Raw genomic sequence first — 21,107 nt, forward strand, 5'->3', positions numbered from 1 at the left:
AGGGCTTGTAAGTAAGCATTTCACTGTAAGGTCTACACCTGTTGTATTCGGCGCATGTGACAAATACAATTTGATTTGACTTCTGACAAGCGTCCATAGGGCAAACATCATATTTTCGAATGGCTGAGGCAGCCAGTCAGATCATAAAAGGATGCATCTTAATTAGCGTAATAATCAATATGCAAAGAAACAGTTTTAGCACATTTGGTATTTCAACCACAGCGTATGAATACTTACTTGCAAAGACATTTTCGAAACATTTCTATGCCCTCAGTTTAACTTGAGCAAATAAGAAGTTGATTAATTATAAATGGTGCCATTACAGAAACCTTTCATTTACTTATCAAGCTGAAAACACAGCCCGGGAGAGTAAACGCAGATAGCCTCCCATACACTCCTCTAAATCTCTATCTGCAATCATAGACCTGGACTGCGTCCCAAATTGCACCCTATTCCCATTATAGTGTACTACTTGGGCTCTGATCAAAAGGAATAGGGTGCCATTTAGGACGCAAGCCTGGTTCTAAATCAGAGAGGATCTGGGGAAAGACACCATACATGGCTGATTCTGGCAATGAGAGAGGACGGTTTGTAACTAATAACACAGGATGGAGAGGCTGAGTCGAGACCTAAAAAAAAGATCACGTGTGTAATTCTTACACAGGATCAAAATGGGGCTTAGGTGGTGGGAGTGGCAGAGGCGTGGAAACAAAATGTTGCTGTTTTAAAGCTAGAATCCTTAATTGAAACAATAACAAAGCAGCACCCCACCTCAGTTTTGGTAAAAAGCTGAGGGATGGGCCTGGAAAAATGTAACAACTCTCAAATTCATAGACAGGGGTATAGATTCAAGGACTGACCATCCATGATGTTAAAATTATAGTTTTAAATATGTTTTGAGGCTATACAGTGTTTGATTACATTATTTACAAATATTGGAATAAAATAAAATAAAATAATATTTTGGGTTAGGGTTAGGGTACTCATTCCAGGGTTGTTCTTTATTTTTACTATTTTCTACATTGTAGAATAATAGTGAGGACATCAAAACTATAAAATAGACATGTGGAATCATGTAGTAACTAGGGTTGAAAAGGGTTGGAAACTTTCCGGTAAATTTACAACATTTTTCAGGGAATTTTCCATGGGAAGTTAAGCCCAGGAAATTGGGGAATTTTGCTTAAATTCATCAAAGAAGTTAGCTTATAACAGTGAACCTTTTTTGTGGGATACACATAAGGCAATTCTAGGTCTTATGGCATATTTTGGTTAAACTATCCAATGGAATTGCAACCCTCTGCATAGACAATGCATTCTTCCACCACATGTACAGCTGATTGTCAAGATCTTGCACTCTAATGAGATGCTATTGAGCCCACACTACTACACTGTCTGAGCCAAGGACTACATGCTTTCTGGTAAGTTTTGATTACAATACTGGGTGGGGTGAATATATTTTATATGACATACATGATTTTTTGTTAACTAGTAAATAGTAGCCTACAGCAAAGTGTGTTTAAACAATTTCTGCTAGTTAGTTTTTCTACCATGTGGGTTGTAGCTTGCTTGAGCCTGCTAACTGAGGAGTGTTAATTCACCTGTTTCCATACATGTTTCATTTTAAAACATTTATCTTACAAAGGAGTTGTTTAATCTAACTGCTTAACTATTTATCTGTACATGGAATTGTATTAGTTCTTTTGCTACAATTTTTTTTCTAATCTTTACAGGAAATTGCCACAGACACTATGATGTGTGGAGACATTTCACTGCAGCTGACGTAGAAGGAAAAGCTGTGTACATTTGCAAATACTGTGCCAAATCATATGTGAAGAATGCAACAAAGATGCAGAATCATCTGGCCAAGTGCATAAAGTTCCCTCAGTGCTCAGAACGAGCAACCTCTGATTCATCATTTTCAACACGAATAGAAGTAGACACCTTATCGATAGCAACAACTCATGGTCCTCCTGGAATCAGAAGTTTTTTGACTCAATGGAGGAACGTAGTCAGAGAAATGCTGATGAATGTCTTGCTCGAGCTGTGTATGCAACTGGTTCACCAATGATGCTCACAGGCAATGTGTATTGGAAAAGATTACTGAATGATGCCCAGCATACACCCCTTCAACCAGACATGCTTTATCTACTCATTTGCTGGATGCAGAGCTCATCATAGTTCAAGTGGAGGTCTAGCAAATCATAGAGAAAGCAGACTGTATTGCAATCATCTCTGATGGGTGGTTGAATGTGCGTAGGCAGGGAATAATTAATTAGATAATCTCCACCCCTCAACCAGTATTCTACAAGAGCACAGACACAAGGGACAACAGACACACTGGTCTCTACATTGCAGATGAGTTGAAGGCAGTCATCAATGACCTTGGACCACAGAAGGTATTTGCACTGGTGACAGACAATGCTGTGAACATGAAGGCTGCTTGGTCTAAAGTGGAGGAGTCCTACCTCACATCACACCTATTGGCTGTGCTGCTCGTGCATTGAATCTGCTCCTCAAGGACATCATGGCACTGAAAACAATGGTTACACTCTACAAGAGAGCCAAGGAAATGGTTAGGTATGTGAAGGGTCATCAAGTTATAACAGAAATCTACCTCACCAAGCAAAGTGAGAAGAATATGAACACCACATTGAAGCTGCCCAGCAACATCTGTTGGGGTGGTGTTGTCATCATGTTTGACAGTCTCCTGGAGGGGAAGGAGTCTCTCCAAGAAATGGCCATATCACAGTCTGCCAATATGGACAGCCCCATCAAGAGGATCCTCTTACCTACAGCAGTAGCCATTGCACAGATTGAGGGAGACAATGCCATATTGTCTGATGTTCAGACTCTGCTTGCAGATGTAAGAGAAGAAATCCGTACTGCCCTGCCCACTTCACTGTTGCTCCAAGCAGAGGAAACTGCAGTTCTGAAATACATCAAAAAGCATGAAGACTTCTGCCTGAAGCCCATACACGCCGAAGCGTACATGTTGGACCCCAAGTATGCTGGCAAGAGCATCCTGTCTGGTGCAGAGATCAACAAGGCCTATGTTGTCATCACTACCGTGTCTCGCCACCTTGGCCTGGATGAGGGCAAGGTTCTTGGCAGTCTGGCGATGTACACTTCCAAGCAAGGGCTTTGGGATGCAACATGGCAGTCGTGCCAACATATCTCATCAGCCACCCGGTGGAAAGGACTTTGTGGATCTGAGGCTCTTTCCCCTGTTGCCTCCATCATCCTCTAAATCCCACCAACATCAGCCGCCTCAGAGCGCAACTGGTCCTTGTTTGGGAACACACACACCAAAGCACGCAACAGGCTGACCAATACAAGGGTTGAAAAATTGGTGGCCACCCAAGCAAACTTGAGGCTTTTTGAGCCTGGCAACGAGCCATCCTCAACAAGTTTGGAAAGTGACATTGAAGATGAGGCCTTAGAGTCTGATGTTCAAGAGGTGGACATTGAGGACGTCCAGGGAGAAGAGATGGAAGCCTGAGACGAAGACAACCAAAGCTTTAGTTTCTAGACTATCATTTTACAGATGTTGAAAACGTTTTTGGAAGATGTGATGGATCATTGGGGTTCATTCAATATTCCCTTTCTTTTGTTGTTCAGTGAAATCATCCCATGTGAAGTCAATTCATTTAATTAAAGATCAAGTCGTAACAATTTTTTTAAATGTTATTTCTATTGGAAGGATTTAATAATTTGCAATTATGTCTACTTATGATAAGGTAAAAGGTTTATGTTTCTGTCTCCATATGATATGGTAAATATATCCAATGCAAAAAACATCTACATTTAAATGGTATTAATATTAGTTTGCATATATTTCCATTAATTCCCATATATTCCCCACGGAAAGTTTCCACCCCTGAATATTCCCCAAAATGTGCAACCCTAGTAGTAACCCAAAAATTGCTAAACAACTCAAAAAATATTTTATATTTGAGATTCTTCAAAGTAGCCACCCTTTGCCTTGATGACAGCTTTACACAATCTTGGCATCTCTCAACCACTAATATATGTGTCACGTCTACTCCCGCTCCTCCCCTATTCTCATTACAATATATCCAAAAATGGATATAGAAATGGTTGAATTATAGTTGAAAACAAATTTCCTGCAATTCTACATATTTTGCCATGGGGCAGAGTGAAAATGTTACAATTTTAAAGCTAATACTCCTGAATGCATAATTTTTATTTGGGTGATTGTTACTTCTCCAAGATTATCTATTTACAATTATATAGATCCATTATCTTTTTTACAGATGGCCCACCCAAGACTTTTCTCTGCAGAAAAAACTTTGTTACAATACTATCTATCAGTTAGCTTTCTTTGTAAGATTCCAGACACTCCGATTGAAATATATACACTTTAGTAATGCAAACTTGTTTAAGCCCAATTCACATCCGCCATGGTGCACCTGCTTCTAGCCTTCTACCGTCACCACTGCCCTGCCTCGCACAACAAACCTGAGGCGGCAGGTAGCCTAGTGGTTAGAGAGGTGAGCCAGCGGCTGGAGGATTGCCAAGTCAAATCCCGGGTCAGAGAGGAAAAAGCTGTTGAGAAGTGAGCTGGCAACCGGAGGGTTGCTGGTATCAAATCCTAGATGACATTGCCTGCTTTTGTGCCCTTGAACAAAGCACTTAACCCCCCACAACAGGCACCCAGTGTGGCAGACCCCCGTACCTCTCCAAAACCTGTATGTGTATCATTTGCAGGGGTTGGGCTAAAGTAATCTTAAGAGAGAGAATGACAGAACTATTTTGTCAAGTTGAGTGGTGTAATGTTCAGACAGGTAGTATTCAGATGGCTTTAATGGTGTGGCTGAAGGCTGCGACGGCTGCTCCTCCTCCCCTTGCCTGTAGCTTAGCCTTAGGCAAACCCCCTGTCCATCAGCTGGGCTGACAGGGAGGGGAATCAAAACCTCCCCATGGGTCTGTTGCAATGCAGTCCTGACATCCCGCCAGAAGGCGTAGCCGTGGAGGGGCAGCAGCCCACAGAGTGTGTCCTAAAATAGCACCCTATTACCAATATGGGCTCTGGCCAAAAGTAGTGCACTATATAGGGAATAGGGTGCCATTTGGGACGCAGCCTGAGATTATATGGTGATGAGGCTTTGATGCTGTGCAACAAAGCCTCTGAGGCCCGTGATGGGAGAGACTGTCATCCATATCCATCGTCAATCACTGTCTCAGGTAGAGAGGGGCATCAAAGAGAGGGGCTTTATGTAAGTCATTACTATACTGAACAAAAATATAAATGCAATAATTTCAAAGATTTTACTGAGTTACATTTCACAAGAGGAAATCAGTCAATTGAAATAAATGCATTAGGCCCTAATCTATGGATTTCACACGACAGGGAATACAGATATGCATCTGTTGGTCACAGATACCCCTCCAAAATGGGCCTCACGACCTCGTCACAGTATTTTTGTGCATTCAAATTGCCATCGAGAAAATGCATTTATCCGTAGCTTATGCTTACCAAAACCCCACCGCCACCATGGGGCATTCTGTTCAATGTTGACATCAGCAAACTGCTCGCCCACACAACGCCATACACGTGGTCTGTGGTTGTGAGAATGTACTGCCAAATTCTCTAAAATGACATTGGAGGCGGCTTAAGGTAGAGAAATTAACATTAAACTCTGGCACAAGGTGCACCTGTGTAATGAACATGCTGTTTAATCAGATTCTTGATATGCCACACCTGTAAGCTGGATGCTTTATGGAACATTTCTGTCATCTTTAATTTCAGCTCATGAAACATGGGACCAACACTTTACATGTTGCATTTGTATTTTTGTTCAGTGTACTACTGTGGAATATGGAGACAGTGATGTCAGTCAGTGAGTATTTGCTTCTGCTTTAAAGAAGTGTGTCCTTTATGGCTGTGTCCTTCATCCCAATAATAAATACACTCCTTCACTACTTCCCACAAACCTAAATGTATTGGATTGGTGAAGGCATGGGCTAGAGTTTCCACCATGTTTCTTACACCAGTCATTTCCTTGAAATGAAAGGAACAAGTGGACACTTGGGAGGAAGGACAGATAATTGGAAACATGTAGCATATGTTCGCGAATGAAAACAACACATTATGTTTGTTGTTGGACCCCTTAGAGTGGTGTTCTAATCTACAGTCATACAACCCAGCTAGCACATAACGTTCTGAGAACCATGTGTTTCTTAGAGCTTGGTGAGAGCGTGGTTGTCCTATGGTTATTTTGCATACAACCTCCCACAACTTTCTGAGAATGGTGCAGGATAGTTGCTTGGCTTTGGAACATTCTCAGCACATTTATAGAACTTGACAAAAAACATTATTTTCTTGGTATTTCATTACTTTAACATGTTTTTAGAAATTTTAGCAAATGTATTGAAATTTAAAATGCAAAAATATCCAATTTAAATAAGTATTTGCTATGACACTCCAAATTGAGCTCAGGTATATCCAATTTCCTTTGGTACAACTTGATTGGAGTCCACCTGTGGCCAATTCAATTGTTTGGACATGATTTAGAAAGAAACAAACCTGTCTATATAATGTCCCACAGTTAACAGTGTATGTCAGAGTAGAAACTATACCAAGGAACTATCCGTAGATCTCAGAGAGAGAATTGTGGTGAGGCATATATCTAGGGAAGGGTATAAAACCATTTCTCGTGTTGACAGTTTCCAAGAGCACATTGGGAAATACGGAACTACCCAGACTCTGCCTAGAGCTGGTTGTCCGAACAAACTGAGCAACCGGGCAAGAAGGACCGTGGTCAGAGAGGTGACCACTCTGAATGAACTACAGAGTTCCTTGGCTGAGATGGGAGAACCTGTCAGAAGGACAACGGTCTCTACAGCACCATTCTGGGCTTTATGGGAGAGTGGTCAGAAGGAAGCCACTCCTGAGAAAAAGGCACATGGCAGCACGCCTGGGGTTTGCAAAAATGCACAGGAAAGAGTCTGAGATAAGGCAAAATACTCTGTGGTCTGATGAGAAAGAAAAGTAACTCTTTGGCCAAATGGCAAAGCACTATGTCTGGAGAAAGACGGGTGATAAACTGTGCCTGGTTAACATCATCCCTACCGTGAAGCATGGTGGTGGCAGCATCATGCTATGGGGATGCTTTTTAGGAAGGGACTGGGAGACTGGTAAGGATAGAAGGAACAATTAATGGAGCCAAATACAAGCAAATCCTTGATGAGAACCTGCTTGAGTGCAAACGACCAGTCCCAACAGGTCAATGACCCTTAGCATACAGCCAAAGCAATGCTGGAATGGCTTCAGAACAAGAATGTAAAAGTCATTGAATGGCCCAGCCAAAACACAGACTTGAATCCCATTGAAAATCTGTGGAAACACTTGAAGATTACTGTTCACCGCCATTCCCTATCTAACTTAATAGAGCTTGAGAAAATCTGTAAGGAAGAATGGGAGAAAATCCCTAAATCAAGATGACTCAAAGCTGTAAACGCCGTCAAAGGTGTTTCTACAAAGTATTGACTCAGGGGTGTGAACACTTATGTAAATTAGATTTCTGTATTTCATTTTCAATACATTTGCAAAAATATCTAAAAACATTTTTCACTTTGTCATTATGGGATATTGTGTGTAGATGGGTGACAAAAACATCTATTTAATCCATTTTGAATTTAGGCTGTAACAACAAACTGCGGAATAAGTCAAGGGGTATGAATTCTTTCTCAAGGCACTGTAAATACGTCACTCATTGCTTCAAGCCACACCTCAACGCACCCACCAAACGGGAGCAAACAAACCTCAAAGTCTGTTCAAAAACATACAAGAATGTTTTGGGGAAACGTGTCGTTCAGTACAAACCGTTCTGTAACGTAGCAAACATTCAATCGAACTGAACGCACCTCTGATCTTAATGAGTGCTTGTTTCTTTTGAAATGGGGTCTGTTTGAATAGACTAAAATGAGACTAAAATGATATGTAAAAAAACAAGACATGCTGGCTCCATCCTGGTGGCACAGTGAACTAATTCCATGGATAGAGAACAGAAGATTCTAAGTTTGAATTTCACTGATGCTGTGTCACAATGATTAATGCCTAAGGACATTTATTTCCATTTGTCCAATCTGTGCTTGGAGTTAAAAAAAAGTTAACCCCAAATAAGCTAAAAATCTTATTGAAACAAAAACCTCCAAATAACCTATTTTTATTTTTTGACCCCTTTTTCTCTCCAATTTCGTGATATCCAATTGGTAGTTACAGTCTTGTTCCATCACTGCAACTCCCGTACGGACTCGGGAGAGGAGCAGGTCGAGTGCCATGCATCTTCCGAAACACGACCTGCCGCACTGCTTCTTGACACACTGCTCCCTTAGCCAGGAACCCAGCCACACAAATGTGTCGGAGGAAACACTGTGCAACTGGCGACCGTGTCAGCGTGCATGCGCCCAGCCACAGGAGTCGCTAGAGCGCAATGGGACATGGACATCCTGGCCGGCAAAACCCTCCCCTAACCTAGACAATGCTGGGCCAATTGTGCGCCACCTCATGTGTCTCCCGGTCGCTGCTGGCTGCAACACAGCCTGGGAACGAACCAGGGTCTGTAGTGACACATTTAGCACTGCGATGCAGTGCCTTAGACCGCTGCGCCACTCGGGAGGCCCCCAACCGATCATTTCTCTTCTCAGAGTCTTAGTGAAACCTCCCAGGAACACTTTCAAGGAACCAGAGTGAAACTTTCTCAGAACATCCCTTCAAACTAAAAATAAAAGTTCCCAGAATATTTTAAAAACATAGTTTTACCGGTCAGGAAACGTATGGTTTCATTCCCACAACCAATGTGAATCCAAAAACATACTTTCCCACAACTTCCAAGGAACCAAATGTACTAGCTGGGAGTGGTCTTCTCACCTTGGTCAAATACGTCCACATGCGGTTGGTCGGCATCAATGACCTTCAGGCAGTTGCGGTAGGTCTTGCGAAGGGCGTGAACCTCGCGATGGTGCTGCATCAGCTGGGCGACAAGCTGCTTTTCTGACACGGCCTTCAGGCGCTCTAACCGCTGCACCACTTCCTTGTCCTCGGGCCAAATGAACGTGACGTGGTACACATCTACACAGGTAATACAGAGAAGATCAGGGTATGTATTCATCAAGTGTCTCAGAGTAAGAGTGCTGATCTAGTTTCAGGTCTCTCCTATCCATGTAACCAAATTTACTATGATCTGAAAGGCAGACTGAACCTAGCACTCCTACCCTGAGACACTTTATGAATACAGGCCCTGATGGCCCCATGACAGGGAGGTTGGGATCTATTTATCTCTTCTTGTTCATAGACTTCATGTTCTAGATATCTCCCCACTGTAAAATATCCCCACAATTTTTTTGAAAGGAAACACCAACATAAAGTGGATAATATAGCCTACCGTTCAAAAGTTTGGGGTCACTTAGAAATGTCCTTGTTTTTGAAAGAAAAGCACATCTTTTTGTCCATTAAAATAACATCAAATTGATCAGAAATACAGTGTAAACATTGTAAATGACTATTGACGCTGGAAACGGCTGATTTTTTATGGAATAGGCATATAGAGACCCATTATCAGCAACCATCACTCCTGTGTTCCAATGGCACGTTGTGTTAGCAAATTCAAGTTTATCATTTTAAAAGGCTAATTGATCATTAGAAAATCCTTTTGCAATTATGTTAGCACAGCTGAAAACCGTTGTGCTAATTAAAGAAGCAATACAACTGGCCTTCTTTAGACTAGTTGAGTATCTGGAGCATCAGCATTTGTGGGTTCAATTACAGGCTCAAAATGCCCAAAAACAAATAACTTTCTTCTGAAACTCATCAGTCTATTCTTCTTCTGAGAAATTAGTTTTTTTTTTTAAATTGAGTTTATTTAGGAAATATTTTTTAAACTCTATTTTCTTAAAACTGCATTGTTGGTTAAGGGCTTGTAAGTAAGCATTTCACGGTAAGGTCTACACCTGTTGTATTCGGCACATGTGAAAAATACAATTTGATTTGATGAATAGGGCGTTTGGCCACCACGAGCCAGAACAGCTTCAATGCACCTTGGCATAGATTCTACAAGTGCCTGGTACTCTATTGGAGGGACAAGACACCATTCTTTCAAGAGAAATTCTATAATTTGGTGTTTTGTTGATGGTGGTGGAAAAGGTTGTATGAGGTGGCCGCCCCAGAAACTCCCAAAAGTGTTCAATTGGGTTGAGATCTGGTGACTGAGACGGCAATGGCATATGGTTTACATCGTTTTCATGCTCATCAAACCATTCAGTGACCACTCCTGCCCTGTGGATGGTGGCATTGTCATCCTCTGGGGGAATAGCCATGGTAGCCAGAATAATGACCTGCCCAGCATTTTTATACATGACCCTAAGCATGATGGGATGTTAATTGCTTAATTAACTCAGGAACCACACCTGTGTGGAAGCACCTGCTTTCAATACACTTTGTATTCCTCATTTACTCAAGTGTTGCAATTATTTTGGCAATTACCTGTATATCCTCATTGTACATCAGCCTGTACTCCAGAGTTCTATGTTTACTGTATATTGACTTTGACAATTCACTCAGTCACATTTTGGGTATCTGTAAATGTACTAGGCGAATAAAGTAATTCTGATAATGTTTACACAGGTACCAATAATTTCATCACGTTGACAAACAAATTCTGTATGAGTGAAAAATAAAACGTGTAAGTATTTGGACAGCTTTGAAAAAAACTGCGAGCTCATTTGCACAATGCATGTAATTCTACTGACAAAAGCAAAATGAGACGTCGGCACAATGAAAAGAGAGATTGCAATTATTTTGATCGAGTACATCCTCACCATAACAAACCAACCTATTGGGAGCTGAGACTTTTGTTAATTATAGCACGGCTTTGCTATACTCTAAGGACTTGTTCTCCTGGAGAGCTATGGTGGGGATTCAAAGAAATCAAATCTTATTTGTCACATGCGCTGAACACAACAGGTGTAAACTTTACAGTAAAATGCTTACTTACAAGGCCAACACTTCACTTCAAGAAATAGAATTAAGAAAATATTTATTAAATTAACTAAAGTAAAAAAAATAATTAAAAGTAACACAATAAAATATCAATAACGAGGCTATACTGTACTGAGTCAATGTGCGAGGGTATAGGTTAGTCAAGGTAATTTGTACATGTAGGTTCGGGTAAAGTGACTATGCATAGATAATAAACAGCGAGAAGCAGCAGTGTAAAAACAATGTAAATAGTCCGGGTGGCCATTTTAATAATTGTTCAGCAGTCTTATGGCTTGGGGGTAGAAGCTGTTAAGGAGCCTTTGGGACCTAGACTTGGCGCTCCGGTACCGCTTGCCGTGCGGTAGCAGAGATAAGTCTATGACTTTGGTGACTGGAGTCTTTTGAGATTTTTTAGGGCCTTCCTCTGACCGCCTATTATATAAGTCCTGGATGTCAGGAAGCTTGGCCCCAGTAATGTACTGGACCGTACGCACTACCCTCTGTAGCACCTTACAGTCGGATACCGAGCAGTTGCCATACCAGGCGGTGATGCAACTGGTCAGGAAGCTCTCGATGGTGCAGCTGTAGAACTTTTTGAGGATCTGAGGACCCATGCCAAACCTTTTCAGTCTCCTGAGGGGGAAAAGTTGTTGTCGTGCCCTCTTCACAACTGTCTTGGTGTGTTTGGACCATGAACGTTTGTTGGTGATGTGGACACCAAGGAACTTGAAGCTCTCAACCTACTCCACTGCAGCCCCGTCGCGGAGAATGGATGTGTGCTCGGCCCTCCTTTTCTTGTAGTCCACTATCAGCTCATTTGTCTTGCTCACATTGGGGGAGAGGTTCTTGTCCTGGCACCACACTGCCAGGTCTCTGACCTCCTCCCTATAGGCTGTCTCATCATTGTCAGTGATCAGGCCTACTACCACTGTTGTGTCATCAGCAAACTTAATGATGGTGTTGGAGTCGTGCTTGGCCACGCAGTTGTGGGTGAACAGGGAGTACAGGAGGACCTAAGCACGCACCCCTGAGGGGCTCCAGTGTTGAGGATGTGTTGTTGCCTACCCTTACCACCTGGGGGTCCAGGATCCAGTTGCAGAGGGAGGTGTTAGTCCCAGGGTCCTTAGCTTAGTGATGTGCTTTGTGGGCACTATGGTGTTGAACGCTGAGCTGTAGTCAACGAACAGCATTCTCACATAGGTGTTCCTTTTGTCCAGGTGGGAATGGGCAGTGTGGAGTGAGATTGAATCATCTGTGGATCTGTTGGTGCGGTATGCAAATTGGAGTGAGTCTAGGGTTTCTGGGATGATGGTGTTGATGTGAGTCATGACCAGCCTTTCAAAGCACATCATGGCTACCGACTTGAGTGCTACAGGGCGGTAGTCATTTAGTCAGGTTACCTTCGCTTTTTTGGGCACAGGGACTATGGTGGTCTGTTTGAAACATGTAGGTATTACAGACTCGGTCAGGGAGAGATTGAAAATGTCAGTTAAGACACTTGCCAGTTGGTCCGCACATGTTCCGAGTACACATCCTGGTAATCCGTCTGGCCCTGCGGCCTTGTGAGTGTTGAGCTGTTTAAAGGTCTTGCTCACATCGGCTACGGAGAGCGTGGTCACACAGTCGTCTGGAACAGCTGGTGCTCTCATGCATACTTTAGTGTTGCTTGCCTCAAAGCGGGCATAAAAGGCATTTAGCTCGTCTGGTAGACTCGCGTCACTGGGCAACTCGCGGTAGTCTGTAACAGTTTGCAAGCCCTGCCACATCCGACGAGCATCAGAGCCGGTGTAGTAGGATTCAATCTTAGTCCTGTATTGACGCTTTGCCACTTTAATGGTTTGTCTGAGGGCATAGCGGGATTTCTTATAAGCGTCCGGATTAGTGTCCCGCTCCTTGAAAGCCAGGTTCAATATGGATGTGGGTTTGTGGTTATGATGTGAATTATAAAAAAGGAATGTCTCTCTGTATCACTTTCACCCCCCTCCCCTTGGTAGAATCGGGCACTCTGGAATACATCTCCAGTGTTCTCCATCTCCACGTCATCTTACCTCCTGTGACAGGGTCTATTCTCTTGCCCTGACTCCGTTCAATCAGTACTGCATCGGGTGCCTCCAGCAACACTGACAGAGAACACACACATAAACAGTTCCTTCAATACACACACACTCACACAAATGCACGCACGTACAAACACAAACGCAACATGGAAATAACCAAACATAAATGTATAACTGGGGTAAACTGAGGCACTAACCAACATGATTTGGGGCAACTCCAGCCTCCTGTAGGGACAGGGCCTCCTCTCGTGTCTGAGGTATCCCCTCCAACACCCAACCCTGAACACAGAACAAACAACACAAGCACTAAACAACGTGGCTCAAACTGGGGTCAAAAGACTAACAGATTTCTCATATAGGACATGATGGGGCAGTTTCCTGAAGACAGATTAAGCCTAGTCCCAGACTATAAAAGCAAACTCAGTGGAGAATCTACATCAAACATTTTTTCCAGGACTAGGCTTAATCTGTGTCCAGGAAACAGCCCCAGATGTATTATTTATTATATGTATAATTATATAAATTATAAAGTATAGTTCTTCTGATGGGATGGTTTTCTTTTCTCCTGAGATGACACAAAAATCCAAAAATGATTCTGGAGATGATCATTGCCTGATCGACAAGGTTAGCTCTGTGGGACTAAACGACAAGGTTAGCTCTGTGCCCTGTGCTCAATAATTTAAAGAAATAGAATTACTTACTTAGAAATAGAATTACTATGTTTAAAAACATCTCTACCATGGCATATGACCTTACACAGTAATATGATTACAATGAAATGCATTTCTACTCCACCCTATTTCTATCCAGTAGCCTATTTTTTTATATTCATCACTTCATTTAAACTGTCCCATTCTCTCACTGTGATAAATAGCTGGTTGTTTAAAGATTTAGACGTGGTCTCTTTATAATGCAGTTAAACCAAGTCCCTGACAGACCTTAAGAGACAATAGCTCTATGAATAAATATCTGTACAAACAGGGAGAGGAAAACAATTGCCACTTCAAGTAGTGATTCAATAGGTGGGTTAAATTCCTAAACCTTGAAAATGTGGCTAATTATCCAGTTCCTTCCCCCAATTTGCCATAAAAATAAACATAAGAAGAAATAGGCAACATGCATATCATTCCTTAGCCACAAAAAAACCTCTCTCTAATAGCCTCCGAAATCCCAGGGCTTACAGCTCAATGGAACTGGAAAATAAAGACGAGAAAAAGAAACCGGTTCTCTCAAGTGCTTGTTAGGGCCAAATTATTATTTCAATGAATAATCTTCAAATAAATATGTAACTATGGAAAACATTTATAGATCTCAGTATTATCAGAGAAGTTATGGGGTGTGTTGCCAAGTTTCCCGGGCCTGTTTGAAATCCGCCTTTGTTTTCCTCTTTGATCTTTAACCACTAATCACCGCTTCACCTAAATTACACACACACGCACTTCTTCCTCCCACTTACTTTCCCATTAAACCTTTGATTGCCTCTGTGGCAGTGCTGTCCACGAGCTGATAATAGAAGTGGGAGTCCACTTCCATAACCATGAGCAGCATTTTGTAATTGGCTCCTCTGTACTACAATAAAATCACAATGAAAACCAAGACAAACTGGATATACACAGTAGTAGCCTCTTCACTTTAGTAAAATGAAAGTGATGCCATGACTAAGGGTGCATTTGTAAATTCACTCTGGAGTGCCAGAGTGCGCTCATAGTGCGCTCAGTGCATTTGTAAATTCAGAATGTTGTCAGATTGTCCATACATAAATTCATAGCGCTTTGCTCTCGGAGTTCGGAGTGTTCAGAGCGCACACTGGATGCTCTGGCCGAGGAGTAGGGTTGATCCAAGCATTCTGACCTCACAACGGCAGTCAAGCACCCAAGCTAACTGGCTAAAGTTAGCTAGCTTGCTAGCTACTTCCAGACATAAATGAGAGAACACCTCACTCTGAACATTTTATTTGCCCTAGCAGAGCTGGTTAGGCTGTTTTCATGTTTTCCAGAGCGTTGGTGACTGTAACTGTGTTGCTGGCAACAATTTAATTACGCTTTTTTGCCGAGGTTTACTGACACCGGCCATATTCAACGGGGTGTTGAGCGTTCATAAAATCATCATTTATTCTGCGGATTTTATGAACGCACCCTAAAAACGACTGGGTAAAGTGGTAACCACTGTACATGGTTGCAAATGAAAGTGTGTAGTTAGTAAGGTATAGATAGAGAAGTAACAGAGCCCATACAAACAGCAGGTCCAATGAGAAATAGTGGAGAACAGGAAAGATGTCAGTCTCCAGCCAGACCAGGCCAGTTCCTGTTAATACCGTTCTACCTCTCCACCACTCCCTCCCAGGGGAGACTAGGCCAGGGCTGTGGAAAGGCAGGGGGAGTCCCTCCCAGCCAGGCCCCAAAAGCTCAGGCCTGATTGAAATTCTAATGAGCTACGTCAAAACAACAACACCCCCAACTCCCTCCCCCCTCTCCCCAGCACACTCCTCCCTCCATTCCGTTTCATCCCTACATCAAAAGGGCTCGGTGTTCAGTCAGAACCCCAGGACCACAACATCTGCAGTGGGGAGGAGGGAGGAGGGGATGTATCACAGGATGGACACGCATGAAGCAGATGTCACGGGGCGCTCAACAGCAGGCTGGGGGGGACGATGTGGGGGAGTGTAGGGGAGCAGTGCTCGACAAGCCGGAGAGAGACCTTTGCAGTCTGCTGTGCTCCGTGCACAAAATAGTCCATGGCCCTGGCGCGAAGGCTCGCTAACAAGGTCCTTTTGACAGTACAATCAGCCAATTAGTCACCCTGCTGCTAATCAGATAATCATTGTCTGTGTGTTTTTGTTACTAAGGAGCCATGTCCTGCACGGGACATGTCCCCTAGGAGCTATGCTAGTTCCATTGTGCACTGGAGGCTTTGTATATCTATCTATCTATCTACTATAGGATAGCAATGTGGCACCAATTAAAAGGCACTTAGTGCAAAACTAGATACTACAGTGTGGTTATTACTGTAATTACCCTACAATGTTACACCAAATCAAAGCTCAATCTAAAAATGGATCTTGAATATTTGGCAATGGAAAATATCTAAAGCTCACCACATTTGATGAACCAACATTCAATGTTGAGGAAACATTATAATTACTGTACTATATGTTACTAAAATAGATCATTTTAAGTACATTGAATCAAAACTTTACTTAATGGGCAATTCAATCTACACTATCAAAACAAAAATCTATAACATTGTTACAAACAACCATTGTTGTAATCAGCCTTAATCCTAATCTTTCAGAGACAGCGTAATCCTTAAATGTTTTCACCATTTGTAATATCATAATAGTACAATGGGGTAATGCCTTTAAAATGACAAATACATTTTATTGCTATACTAAAATGTAAATATGTTAAGCATAGATTAATAAATTATGAGATACTTCATGGGTAAAGATATTCAATTTAGCAGGTCAGACTTTTATACTCTTTGTAATTCCAAGCACTTTGCAATTGCATTGTATCGTACGAACTGTGCTATACAAATAAAGTTTGATTTCAAGAGCGGTGCTCTGATTGCGCTTTGCTTGTTTTGTTGAACATTCCGTTTTTAGGGTGTTTAAATAATAGCCTAGATCCCATCTTGGGTTAATATTTTTAAAGTTTAGCACATACTGTATAAACCGTTTTCAAAAAAATTGACAAATAAATTAGGCTTATTCTTAGTATTTATCTGTAAAAGGTGCTTGTTAATAACACATTGGCAAACTTCACAATCTAAATAATATATATTTTATACGATATCAAATTAACAAACCTAAATCTAGAAATGCACTTAATGAATTTATGTTAATGCAGGCATGATTCACAGAATCCAAGCTGAATATTTACCATTTCTTTTAGATATATAAACAGACTTTCACACAATTTATAGGTGAAAAATAATACTAGAGGTCACTGACGGACCAGCCTCTCTCCCCCCCAGCCCCCGCAAGGTGGGGGGCCCATGCGCCTGTCATCGATGTCTATTTTTATAAATATTTCTATCAATAATTTTGACAGTAACCCTTCAAAAAAGAAGCATTTTTAATTTCTATATGTACTAAGAAGCTCAGTGTTTGTTTCTTGGGCTTCAGGAATGTGACTGAAAAAGTGCTCCAGGCCTTGAAAAACACCAAATGAAAGTAAAGGGGATATCAATGAACAAATGCCGTGGTCAAGGCTACAACAGTGCCAGTGCAATGATTGGAGCTTACTCAGGTATTCAAAAGCACATATCAGACCGAGAGCCTAATGCTTCTTAGGTAGTTAGGGTAGTTTATGAGTTTAAGTTTAGAAAACGATCTCTCCGCAGAAGCGTCAGTTACAGGGATATTTAATTCCGTAGCATCATCAGGGAAACTAGGCTGAAGGGAGTGTTGCTTCAAATACAGCAGTTCTGCAACATCTTTCATTGAGCCTATCATTCTCCTTAACTGCTGGCCTCAACACATTACGGAAAGAGATTAACTGTATAGGAAGCTCTGGGGAAAGGTCATTTGGATACTGGACGGCCAATAAATTGGCAGATGCAAACAGATTACCATCTTTAGTGGACAACAGTTCTTGAGAGCTTGAACAAAGAAAGCGGTTTGCGATTTTGCTCATACTGGTGAACCGGCGTTTGAGTTGTGTGGTTGCAATATCAACAGTCCTTTATCTCTGGTACATCTTGGCATGCATCATTCAAGACTAAGTTTAAATTGTGTGCAGCGCAATGGACATATAATGCACAACGTCTCAGGAAGCACTGTCTGGGTTGGCAATACTCTATAAAAAAAAACAGTTGGGTCCGCAACCTGGACCTACAGGACATGGTGAAAACATTTCTACACAAAAAAGTAATTTTAATAAAAAGTTTATAAATAGCAGCTAAATATGGTATATAGTTATAGATAGTACAATGCATAATGGAAGGGGAAAAAATTAGGATGGACTGTATTATTTGCCATTCATAGACTGCTTTTACAACTTTTTATTCAAGTTGGGAGAGAGCACGAGTACGACTCATGTCATGCAGGTTCATCTAGTCTATACAGGACTGTTGTATATTCTAAAACATCAATTGGTAGCTACACAGTGTATAGCTTTGTGAAATGTTAGGCTTCGGGCGAACTTGGACCTTGCGGGGTTCCAGAGAAACTGCGTTACACCAGTGCTAGAGGTCTAGAGTGACAGAGCTCTTTGATACAGCCGTGTGGCTTGTATCTCTTTTCACAGAGTTCAACCTCTTCTAAATCAGCAGGAGTACTGCACTAATTCAGTTGTTATTCCACTTCCACTTCGTTCATTATTACGCTTCCATCCACTTTTCCCTTCTATGATTTCCCTGCAGATTACAAGTCGAAAGTTTTACAAACAGCCTCAAGAGAACAAAGAGTAAAAAAGAGACTGAACCCGAGCGACCTAGATTAGGTATGATTAACGTTCCACAATCGCTTTAATTTGAGAGAAAAAAAAACAGAGAGAAAGAGCACACGAAAAACAGCCGATAACGAGTGGAGCTGCAATTAAGCAGACAGGCCTTGACTTCAGTTGTAATGCAACGTGTCAATCACTCTGTCGCTACTCCATTTTTGTGCACGAGATGAAGGAGTGCCTTTGTGTGACAGAGAGACTCCAATCCGATGCAGATCTGGTAAAGCTTCAACAGTACTGCTTTGTTGCCTGCGACAGAGAACTAGCCCTGGTTCCTGACTGAATTCTCAGGCGTTTATGCAGATGTACAGGAAAATAATTAAACAAATGAATAAACACCATCAGACATTTAGCCTAAAGGGATAAACAGCCATTACCAAATTAAAAGAAAAAATGAATCACAAACTACAACACTTAAAAGGCGAAAGTTAAAGGATGCCAAGCGAAAAAGTAATGTATTCAGCCTAAGCAAAGTTTATAAGAAAAAAATAGCATTTTTTTTCTATTTCCATATTTTTCCACACCACTACAGGGAAAACTGACACTTCAGAGATAAGATACCCATCACAAGAATGGCTGCTGTGTGTTTGATAGTGAGCTTATTGACTGTGTGATAGAGACAGTGTCAGGATTAGAGGGCCTAGGTTTGGGGGTATGGCTGACTCTGTTGTGGGTTACCTATGTCACATTAGAGAGGAGAACACAGACTGGTGGAGGCGGGTGACAGGTGTGTGATGAAGGTTTTGCTCAAAGAGTCATCATGTTCTATCACAAGAGGCCCAAATCCCCCTGGGAGGAAGGGGCCGATCCGCTGGGAATGGAGCTGTACACTGGTGTAATTCACATCATTAAGTAAACACATCAAATGAGAAGGGCTAGATAATATACAGGTATTTGTTACTATTAGCATTTACTGATCCGTTAAAATTCTGTTTATTTCCAAATGTGTGTGTGTATGTGTGTTGGCACAGTCCCAAAGCAGCTAGTCCATAGGCATGTCTAACTGTTGTAATTGAAAGTGACAGACCGAGAAGTACGAGGGGTATGGAAGCCTACACATCTCACATTAGAACTCAGCATCGCTCTATTGATCTTTTCCCATGCCTGGTAACTCATACAAGTCTTTTTGGAACTGCACAATCTCATGGACTAGCTACATGTAACTACCAAAATAAAGGAAACACCTACATAAACCAACTGGCCAAAAACTTGTTGAATCAACGTTTTTTCATGTCATTTCAACCCCAAAAATCGACAGTATGTGATGACATGGAATCAACGTGGAAAGCTAATTGGATTTGCAAAAAGTCATCAACGTAAGGGCATTGCGTATTTTTTTCACCTGGACTTTTTACCTAAATCCAATGATGTGAATTTTCTGGGTTGATTTCACATTGAATTCACTTTAGTTGACAACTTAACCAAATGTAAATCAAAACTAGACATTGAACTGACGTTTGTGCCCAATGTGAAGTGTCTTAATAGGGCATTGGGCCACCAGAAACCGCCAGTACAGCTTCAATGCACCTTAGCATAAATTCTACAAGTATGTGGAACTCTATTGGAGGGATGCGACATCATTCTTCCATAAGAAATTCAATAATTTGGTGTTTTGTTGAAGGCGGTGGAAAACACTGTCTCAGGCGCCGCTCCAGAATCTCCCATATGTGTTCAACTGGGTTGAGATCTGGTGACTGAGACACACACACCCTTAAAACCCCTATGCTCCTTTGAGACCCCTATTTCAAAGTCAATGAGATTTCTTCTTCTAGCCATGTTAGCCAAAATAAATGGGCAACAGGGCATTTTTATACATGACCCTAAGCATGATGGGATGTTAATTGCTCAATTAACTCAGGAACCACATCTGTGTGGAAACACCTGCTTTCAATATACTTTGTATCCCTTATTTACTCAAGTGTTTCCATTATTTTGGCAGTTACACATATATCTCCAATGTCAAACTATTGCCTACATTTCCTTTCAATAAAGAGCTACAAATGTAAGGTGTGTGTGTGTGTGTGTGTGTGTGTGTGTGTGTGTGTGTGTGTGTGTGTGTGCGCATACATGCATGCGTGGGTGCATGCTTACCCGTCGGACACAGTCTATTTTCGACAGCCGTTGCTGAATCAACTTGATCCAAAGGTCACCTGGGATTTCCTAAAAAAACAAATGCAACAACAACAAAACCTTTTAATCTCTTGTCATTCCATTATTCACTTCAAAAGGGACCCAAGTTGCCCTCTGTCTCAGAGTGAGTCCAGGAAACATCGCAAACGACACAGGAACAACTACTGTATCTCTGATTGGTCTTCCTCTAGACAGATTTCTCTTATGCTTTCTTATGCTAGATGTGTTGTGGCAACACATTTACATTTAAGTCATTTAGCAGACGCTCTTATCCAGAGCGACTTACAAGTTGGTGCATTCACCTTATGATACACCAATGGGCCTTTGTGGGGATTGAATATTGGCTCTGATCTGAGCTAGCAGGGTGTGTTATGAGACACGGCAGGGATGGACTGTGACCAGAAATTGTCCCGGGCACTTCTAATAACACCGCCCCACTATTTTTCCTTAAGGCCCCCACACCGGCACATTTTT

At 41.8% G+C, this 21,107-nt stretch overlaps 1 protein-coding gene across 2 annotated transcripts in view; it reads right to left on the reverse strand.

Moving 5' to 3' along the window:
• Positions 1 to 21,107, reverse strand: part of ak8 (adenylate kinase 8) — a 69,622-nt gene that overhangs the window by 34,012 nt on the left and 14,503 nt on the right. For both annotated transcript variants that reach the window (XM_038989539.1, XM_038989546.1), the window contains exons 5-8: positions 20,595 to 20,663; positions 13,254 to 13,335; positions 13,048 to 13,119; positions 8,894 to 9,094 (exon numbers count right to left, since the gene is read on the reverse strand). In XM_038989539.1, coding sequence (XP_038845467.1) covers positions 8,894 to 9,094; positions 13,048 to 13,119; positions 13,254 to 13,335; positions 20,595 to 20,663 — 424 coding nt within the window. The remainder of the gene's footprint in view (positions 1 to 8,893; positions 9,095 to 13,047; positions 13,120 to 13,253; positions 13,336 to 20,594; positions 20,664 to 21,107) is intronic.

Source organism: Salvelinus namaycush, chromosome 1, assembly GCF_016432855.1.
Source record: "Salvelinus namaycush isolate Seneca chromosome 1, SaNama_1.0, whole genome shotgun sequence".
Lineage (NCBI taxonomy): Eukaryota > Metazoa > Chordata > Actinopteri > Salmoniformes > Salmonidae > Salvelinus > Salvelinus namaycush.